This window comes from Argiope bruennichi, chromosome 3 (genome assembly GCF_947563725.1).
Source record: "Argiope bruennichi chromosome 3, qqArgBrue1.1, whole genome shotgun sequence".
NCBI lineage: Eukaryota > Metazoa > Arthropoda > Arachnida > Araneae > Araneidae > Argiope > Argiope bruennichi.
In genome coordinates this window covers 104,330,322-104,340,437 of record NC_079153.1, presented here as the reverse complement: position 1 = coordinate 104,340,437, position 10,116 = coordinate 104,330,322, and the positions used below count along the sequence as shown (strand labels likewise).

Below are 10,116 nucleotides of genomic sequence, written 5' to 3'. Positions count from 1 at the left end.
AGAATTGACAAAGCGAAAGAAAAAATTTCGATATTTTCCTATTACCTAGTGTTTCTATAGACTTGACGAAGTATAGACTTGAGTGATTCGATACTCAGGCTTTCTAGTCCGCAATTTTGTATTATAAAAACATAAATACTGGACCGCAAATAGTCACTAAAAACTCTCTTTAAACAAGTTTTAAAAAATACAGTACATACTAGACATTTTTTTAGTGAAAAGTTAAATGACTGATTGTCATCAAATGTGCAGAACCAATGCATCAGATGTGCAGAACCAAATAAGAATTAAAAGTTTATGTATATTTTTTTTCCTTCATATTAATTTAAAAGTTACTAAATAAGCGAAATTCTAACCTTTCTGCTTGAACCATATTTGGTTTCTATGGTTTTAACTCAAATTCATTTGCAATATGACAACTCAAAATTTAAAGCTGTTTTTATAGCGAATTTCATACATTCATTTTAATCATGGTAAGATATTTTTCATTCCTGATATTTAGCATATTTATTTGTTGTCATGGTTTCTTTTCACCAATTCTGACTAGTCACATGACACATGTTTATTATTTTTATAACGCTGAGAAATTAAATTTGCTTACGATGAACTGTATCATCTTTAGAAAAGAGCTATTTATTTAAAGATAAAAAGAGATGAGAGCTATTTCTAAGCAGTAAAGATTTTATTGTCTTGAAGTTATCAATTTTTTCTTTCAAAATTTATTCTTTAATACATCTTTCGAGTTCTGGAGAACAATAAAGACCCTCGGCACATTCAGATCTATATATAACTCCTAATTCTATTGGTGGTCTACAGCGTTCATACTCTCCTGTAAAAAAAATATAAGAGCACATCCATTAAAAATGAAGATATAAGAAAATAAACTTTATGGTGTGTATAGTATGCAACGTCTTCTTCAATCAACAGAATTACATTTGAAAACAGAAAATTAGACTTGTAGATATTATACGTATGCATCTATCTCTACAAATAATAAAGTTGAATATGTGTGTGCATTGGCACTCTACAAACCAAACCATTTGACTTTTAGCCACAAATTTCATGTATATATACACCGCTTGGAGAGTGATAAATTTTGCTTACATAGATAATTTTAAAATATTCAGGCGAATTGTCATTTTATTACGTGGTTTTTATTTCAAAATAATCCATGGCATCTATATTTTTAGTTTAAACTCTAAAATCTATGAACAAGCAACATAAGCATGCTTGTTCATAGATTATATTATATATATATATATATATATATATATATATATATATATATATATATATATATATATATATATATATATATATATATATATATATATATATATATATATGGAAAAATATCTTTTTTTAAGATTTTAATTTTCCTTAAATAATTCAAATTTATTTTCATATTTGCTACATTATATTTATTTATCAAAACATTCAAAATATTATTGCTTAATATTGCAAAAACATTCTTCACAGTTTAAAAATGTGATATACTAAAAGCATTATGGAAATCCCAGGAGAATAGCACAGAAAATTGAGCAATTTTATTTTGAACACTTTTAAATGCTGTTAGTTTAAACAAAATATTTTACTCACCCAAAACCTTCACACAAATGTCACAACATCGGCACCAACCTCCCTTCTGTCTGACTTTATATCCATTTTCAGCACGGCAGGAACTAAGATCTTCACATTCTACTTTATCACAAAAGTTTTTAGGACACACAAAACATTGTGCAACAGCCACGAATAAAGTCAGTAAAATGATGTACTTGATCATGTTGGAAGTCAGCCCACTGCAATACCATTTAAATAATTTATTAACACATTTTTTAAAAGAAAGAATAAATTAAAAATATATATATTGTGTTCTTTCTAAGGTTTTTTCTGTCTATTTAATTTAAATAGACACTTCACAAATTGCCTAGTAAAACATTCATTTAGTAAAAAAGATGCATTTATTAAAAAATTTTAAAAAATTAAATTTTATTTTTTAATAAAGGCAACAGATGCCACTCCGTAGGAAATATAATTAAGTAAATATGCAATTATATGACTATACAAAACATATATGCAACTATATGACTTTAATAAAATTGAAGAATTAAAATGCATTACTGATGGTAAGTAGAAAATCAATTTTCTTTAAATAATTTTTTGCATATTATAGAATATTTATCTGCACATTATTAGAAATTATTAATTTAAAAAAATATTACCGTAAAAAAGTACCTATGTACTGAATACTTAAATAACATGATAAAAATTTGGAAAAAGACAATAATAGAACATTTATTATTAATTTTCGTTTTTTTTCACTAATTGAAATTATATGTAACTTAAAATAAGGAGCTTAAAATAATTTAGTCTTAAAAATTCATGTACATGTATTAATGTTAAATTCCTTGTCTTTCTCAATGTTAAATTCTAAAAAATAAATTTACATTTATTAAAATATCATTTACTCCCGCTAAGGATTTGATATTTGGAGTTTCTATGTTTCAGTCTTATTAATATTCACATGTAGAGCTAAAACATTGGAGATTCTTACCTGCTTTTAAAAAAATTTAGCAAAAGCATCAAAACAAAATAACTTTTCTTTTTTTATACATTTCTCATATCTTAACACATACTTCAGATTGTCAGATGTCACTTGATTACAAATCTTATCGCATATTTTCTTGTGAAGTATCTATTATTCATCTGAAATGACATCTGTTTCATGAAAAACTCCATTGCTTTTGATAAAGCTTACGTTTCATTTATAATTTTTTGATACACAAAAAAAATCCATTCCTTTCTTTGAAAAAGATTGAATAATATTGCAGTGAAACTGTTTTCATATTATTCATAGATAGATTCTTTGTAAGTAAAATTCTTTTAATAATTGCATATCAAATAAAGACTTTGAAATAATCAAAAAATGGCAAAAATATGAAGTTCCTCTTTATTGTTTCATCACCAAAATATACGTTTATATTCAACTAAAACAGCATTATAAAACGTATTGCTCTATAAAATGAATATTTGAAGGTCTTAGAGGAATAAATACATTTCAATGACTTTTTTTCTTAATAAGACATTCTAATTAAACTTAAATATCTTTAAAACTTTCTAGATATCTCAGTTTTATGGTAATTACGTAAAATTGATAATATAGATTTTGGTTGGAAATTAAAATAAAACCTGATATTCATTATATGTTTTGAATTCTTTTAGATAACTAAAAATACATTTTATATCAGAAAAACATAGAATTCTTATGGCAATGCGTGTACATAAAAATATTTCTCAAAAAAAAATCAACTTTTAATTGATACAGCAAAATCATTCCTAGTTTAGTTCCAAAAAATTTATATGAGTTAAAAATGAATTAATACTAAAAAAATGAAAATCTCCTGGAATATTTTAAAATTTTCAGAAATCGCATATTCGATACTTCTTCGAATTACAGACAATCGGTAATCAGAGTTGGCAGTTTATTGTTAGGTTATTGCAATCTATAGATTGCAAACAAAAAAGAACTATCAGTTTAATACCGGATTATTATGATTCGATTGCACAGACAATCAAAACCCACATAGATGACAATTGATGACCGTGTCATACAGATCATAAGACTGTAAGAACCATTATCAAGTTAAAGCAAATGTATTTATTATCGGAGACAGTTTAAATATACAAGCAGAAAATTATAGATTCGTTTTTAATAGATTCTACCTTAGTATGCTAGAAATAGAAAATGAATAGGATACATAAGTCTGAAGATTCCAAAAGACTGTTTACAAACACTGACGAATCTTATCCATATGTTAGAAAGCAATAAAATTGACGACAGGAAATATTTCTTAGATATTGTATTAAATTCAAATTGAAAGAGAAGATTATCATCTAAGCTAAACTAGTCAACTGAAATGGCAAACAATACAATATATTTTTTTGACGTATGCTAAGTTACAAGTTATAATACAAGATAGTTTTTTGACGTAACAATGTTAATTCATGCTTTGGTGACTTTTATTTGAATTAAATGTTTGATTTAAAAAAGAAAATATAATCAATTTAAAGGAATTCAAATTATGATAATTATATAATTACCTTGATTTAAGTTGTCGCGAGTTCATACAATTAGACTTTTACTTAATAGTAGACTTATTAGTGACAAATGTTATAACTTTTTGTTAAATAAAAAATTTTATTTATTTCATAAAAAGTTAAATTTCTTATTTATGAAGCGAAAAGATATTATCAAACGAAAATTGTCCTTCATAAAAATAAAAGAATTTTTAATAATTACTTCGAATTTCAATGGTTTGAATGATTAAAACGAAACAAAAAGTTAACAAACAAACAATGAATGAATAAAAAATGAACAAAAAGTTAATCATTTATCTCCGACATAATGATTAACTAATTTATGAATAACGTATTTTCTTAATGTTGAAAAAATATGTCTCATATAATTATCCAGAATCCATTTCAAGTTCAGCAAGAAGTAATTTCTCTTTATTTTTTCCACAATAGAAAACAAAAAAATAGATAGAAGTATTTTCAGAAAAATTTAACATTTTATATACAATTGAAATTGCCCGATTTTCAATTAATTGCTTTAAACTATATAAAAAATATTTAAAATCGATTCTTTTGTCATCATCTTTTTTTCCTTTGTAGTTCTCAAACAGCAATACTCATGAAACTTTATATACTATGTAAAGTTAGAATAGCTCCCATTTTCATAATTAAGTATTAATTATTATTTTTACTTAAAATTCTGTTTAATTTAATCTGCAGATAAATTCGAAAAATTTGTAAATTTTTTGAAGATTAAAAACACATTCACATAGTAAATAACAATTGAAATGAATTTCATTCTTGTTTCTGTGTAATTTTGTTTTCTAAAAATATGAAGAATATCACGATTCTTGTTGATTAATTTTATAATAGAACTTACCAGATAGTTTATAAAACTTTAAATTGCAATGAAATATATTAATCTAGAATTTCACCAAAATAGAATTCAATTTTATTTTATTTCTATATATCCCTATGCATAGGTTAATGTTAGGAAATACAAATGGATTATATAGCATGAAGTCAATCTGTCCATTTCCTCTGTAAACACAATGAGCAGGTTTACTTTTTATAGCCTTATTTACTTAACCTGATTTCATCATTTTCGTAACGAAAGCTATGCAATTGATTTCTTTATTTGCATCCAAATATATGTATAGCATCGACATGTTTTTTCCACTGTGTTAGAATGTATTATTATGATTAATAATTGCTTAATAACATATGAACAAAGTATAAAAGACTATTTTTACGATTTGTTATTAATAATAATCATTATAATTCTTTAAAAAATTGGTAACAACTTTTTTTCTATTGCTTTAAAAAAAGCATGTATTTCCCTGTTTACTTGAACTTCCAAATCACAATTAAGAAGATAGAAGTAAAGAATGAATTTTGACACGAGATCACTTAGTACTTTTGCTGTTAAATTCATGCAAAAATTGTATTACCTTAATACTTATTTAGAATTAGTGTAATAGAAAAGATGTAATAATAAGTTTGAAATGTCTCAATAATCTCATATCATTTATAATGTGATGCTAATATATATTTCAATGATTAATTATAGTCGGATTTCATATTATAAAATTGATTACTCTCGAGAAAAAAATTTAAAAAATGACTTTTTAGCTTTGCGATTCATTATCATAATAATTATTAGATATCCCATTTTTATAACAACAGTTTCTAAAAAAACTCATTCCTATCAACAAGTTCATTTAATAAATCTTATGTTCCTTATGTTATGTCCCTTACACGTTTTTAACCTATATACTTTAAAGGATTTATCTCAGTAATGCTTCTCGATATAAGATAATTTATATAATTTGATGTTTTGAGAACTCACTTTGGTTAATTAATAGCGCCGAAAAAACAATCATTCGTAGGGCCAAATAATTTGTAGGATCTTTTCTATGATGAAAACTGCTAAATAATAAAATCAAATTTCAAAATCAAAATTAAAATAAATATTAAAAATACAAAGCAATATATTTTTCGTTTTTAATACAAATTCCGATCATTTTCGATATTTCAATTTTTTTGTGTGAATTTAAACAGAAGTGCCGTGCCTTTTGAAATTAAGTACACTCTTTGAAAATAAAAAAAAATTATTTTAGAAATAACAGGCAAGATTTTATTTGTGAGAAAAAATATTAATTCAATTTGTTCCCTTTATCAAAAAGCAGTAGAAATGATTCTGTCAAAAAAACAATGCATTAAATCTAAGTATATACTTAACGTATTTATCACCAATTTGCCGTCACTCCAAGAAGAAATCATAAAGAATTTGTATGTACTTAAAAAGGAAGTTCATAGGTGTAATAAATTAAAATACGAAGGTAAATTTAAATTATCTTCGAATTACCTCAAATTTTTCTACATTAAATGATCTCAGAAGTTAGAAGAAAGGTCTTAATTGAAGTTTTCCTTTGTTGTTATAATTATGATGTTATTTTTATTATAATTAGTATCTTTGGTGTAATTTTACAATTTTCTTAACTCTTTTAAGAAGCTACTAGAGTTTCTTAATTTTACTCCAATATAAAAGTAGATCATAAGTTATTTCAACAGAAGAAGAAAAGACTTGCTTTTACAAAGAAAGAAACGAAAAGAAAGAAAGAAAAAGAAAAGTAAAAACAGAAATGATTCTGAAACAATGTTGTTTTCTCAGAAGAAAAATTTATTTAATTTGTAGCAGAAAGATAGACTATATAAGGTATAGAGGACATCGAGAAATAACAAGCTCGTAAACACACTATAAAGACGGTTAAATATGGCTGGTGGGGGAGGGGTTATCTTTTTTGGAGATAAAGGGCAACAAAGGTATGGTAACTCGTCTTTCTCATGTCATTCATTATAAGTAGACTAGTATATTTGGCAATAAATTTGGATTTGTGCCAAATTTAGTCTTCCAGCAATCCGAAACAGCCGGAGTAGAAAGATAAGTTCTACCATAAGAGACAGCAGTCACACACTCCTTTGGAATATCTGGACCTAAATGTCTTCCTGGTCCCATTTGGAGAAATGGATTTTGAAAGAGAAACGAATTAGAATTTAAGTTCAAACCATCCAGAAAAAAACAACAATAACATAAAATCTGAAAATTATTATCAAAGTGAAAGAATTGGTAACTAAACATTAATTTCCTTATTGTATTAAAATTGATAAAAATGACTTCTCATCTTTGTAACATTTTTCATCTAACTATCATATTTATTCGTTTTTAAATATGATTTAAACATTTTTTGTGGAGACATTAAATGGAAGAGAACAAAAATTTCAAAAGTGAAAAAAAATTTGGTTAAATCAAAATTTAATCTGTTAAGAAAAACATACTATACCTATTTAAATGGATGCATAAATTTGCGAGCCACTTTATATGTGTGGAATATGGGAATTGTTCTTTCTGTGACAGTTTCATATGCTGTCAATTAAGAACCTCACTTGAAAAATCTGTTTAGCCATTTAACCATTAATCTGTTTCGACCTCTTCGGAAAATGCGTATCTAAAATGTGTCGCAAAAATTTAGCAATGACGGGTACATCAAACACAGAGTATGCGTAATATGAAATTATGTTGTAATGAAATGACTTTTTTTTATTTCAATAATCAAATTTATTTATTTACTTCAACTAACATGATTTTTTTTTTTTGCATATGAATGAAAATAAACGTAAAAAAATTTATTTATTATTTTAAGTTTCTGTTAGAGAAGGTGTTGACAAAGCATAGTACAGCATAATAATCTTTCATTTTTTCCTTTGATTTTGTCTTGACCTCAAAACATTTTAAACATCTTGAAATTTACGAATATGTTTGAGTTTTTACTATAATCGTAATTGAAACTGAAAATTATAGCTACTTATTACTCCTGACAAATAAACTCGTCAAAACGAAAAATGTTGTACTTTTTTCCGATGACGAGTATACTCGTCAAAACCAAAATTGGTTAAAAAATGTCAGCGTCTCTTTGTTATACGTTATTTAAAAAATGCTATATAAGGGATATTTTCATGGAGAATTTCTTGCGAAAAACGAATTAATTAAAAGGTACCAATTCCTTCATACTACAAGCATTATAGATTGAATCGATATTGCAGTATACGGCAAAATAGTGTCCAATCATTTTATAGCCAAGTAGTTTTTGCTTTTCGTGAAGAATAACGCGAGAATTCAGTGACTGATTTGAACTATTCTCCATTTACTCGAACAGGCATGGATTGGTCTCCATATTCATCCAATCTTACCTGCGACTATTTCTTGGGAGCACAATGAAGGACTGTGTTTTCCAGAGAAGTTATGTAACACTTTACGAGCTTGAAGAATGGATCTGTGAATCATATGCGTCCGTTTCCATTGAACACTACAAAGAATATTTGAACATTTCATTCTTCATATGAGTCATCTCTGTGAGAAAATTTTGATAATTTTGAATTGACTTTAATGTGATCCCAACTATTGCTTCCAGAAGGCAAATTATAGCCTGTGTAGACCGTAATGTGATTACAAAATGTATCGCCATCTGTTGATGGCATTTTAAATTAACTTTTGAAATTTCCAAAAAACACACCCTGGTTTCCTTTTCTTTGCTGAGTTATTTAATTTTAAAATACGATGTCAATAATATGGCTTATGTGTATTAAAAATATCTTATGGATGAAATCGATTTATCCATTCATTATTTTTTAAATACTTTTTCTTTAGACAAATCAAATCATTGATTATAATTTTTTTTATTTATTTAGCATTTGAATTCTGGTATTATAATCACATGAATTTAAATTAAATGCATTTGCTTACTACGAAACAATCAGGCAAAATTATTTCAACACACTTATTTTCTTTCATTATGTAATTCTCAAGTTTGAACAAATATTACAGATTTTGGACTAGATCACCGAAAATACAATGCAGTACTATAACAATATGCCACATATTTCCTTGAGAAATATGACTCCTTTTTATCTTTAATCGCCATATGTTTCATGAGATAAATTTTATTATCTGTCCTTAGCCGAACTTGAAAATGTTCTTCTAAGAAAGTAGAATCATGTTTATCTATTTGTTACTTTATTCTTCTTAAAATAGAACATATGATTTCACACTAATTTTTTTTTTCTTTACGCAAAGTTATTTTTAATCCAATTTTTCTACCATCAGTCTCTGTCGAGTTCCTGATCACAGTCTTAAGGACTTTAGACGTAAGGACTAAATGTAAAGCTTTTGTATCACAGCCCCTTTTCCTGGTTTTTTTAAGTGATTAATTGATGAATGAACAATTTTTTTTAAATGAAACTTTTTTAAATTTAATTAATTATTTAATGAATTAAGAGAATCGCTATGTATGTAGACATGTTTGCACATGTATGAAGCTTTGATAATGATTGAAATTGAATGTCAAGAATCAAATGTCCTTCTATTGATGAGATAAGATTAGAGAAGTACATCCTAACTCAATGAATCCAAAATTCCTTAATTCCTTTAAAAAACGTTTATTTTACTGCAGTATATAAGACTGAACTTATACAACTGGAATATAACTGAATATTACTAAACCTTTTTTTTAAAAAGGCTTAGAGATAAAAATATCATTGTGTATCAATAGTTGTTGATATATATATTATCAACTACTGAATTTCTGGATAAGGTTAAAGAAAATTGAAAGTTTGAGATCAATTTATGTATAAATACACTATGTCCCACATAAATTATTTATCTCGTCAAACCATTATCAATGTGTTTTTTTTCAAATAAGCATGGTCTACTTCAACATCAAATTAGGTCCAGTTATATTAATTTATTTTTGGAGAATTTGAAAGCGTCATGACCTTATTTTATTCTGGTACATTTTTCTGAAAAATTTTTTCTATAAACTTCTTATTGAACTGGTAAGATTTTTAGCAGTAAAATAATCAGTAAAGAAACGCCATAGATCCCTTCTTAATTAAAGGAGCATTGTAATTTCTTGATTTTTTTTTAATAATCGGGAAGATTCATTTCGAATAAGAATCATAGCGGAAGAACTGCGAACCAACGTT

At 25.8% G+C, this 10,116-nt stretch overlaps 1 protein-coding gene across 1 annotated transcript; it reads right to left on the bottom strand.

Moving 5' to 3' along the window:
- Positions 1-663: 663 nt before the first annotated feature.
- LOC129964057 (uncharacterized) lies at positions 664-1,797 on the bottom strand. The gene is made up of 2 exons (XM_056078730.1): positions 1,600-1,797; positions 664-829 (listed from the first exon to the last, which is right to left on the bottom strand). The coding sequence occupies exons 1-2, from the start codon at positions 1,781-1,783 to the stop codon at positions 720-722; spliced, it is 294 nt and encodes a 97-aa protein (XP_055934705.1). The 5' UTR covers positions 1,784-1,797; the 3' UTR covers positions 664-719.
- Between the last annotated feature and the right edge of the window lie 8,319 nt (positions 1,798-10,116).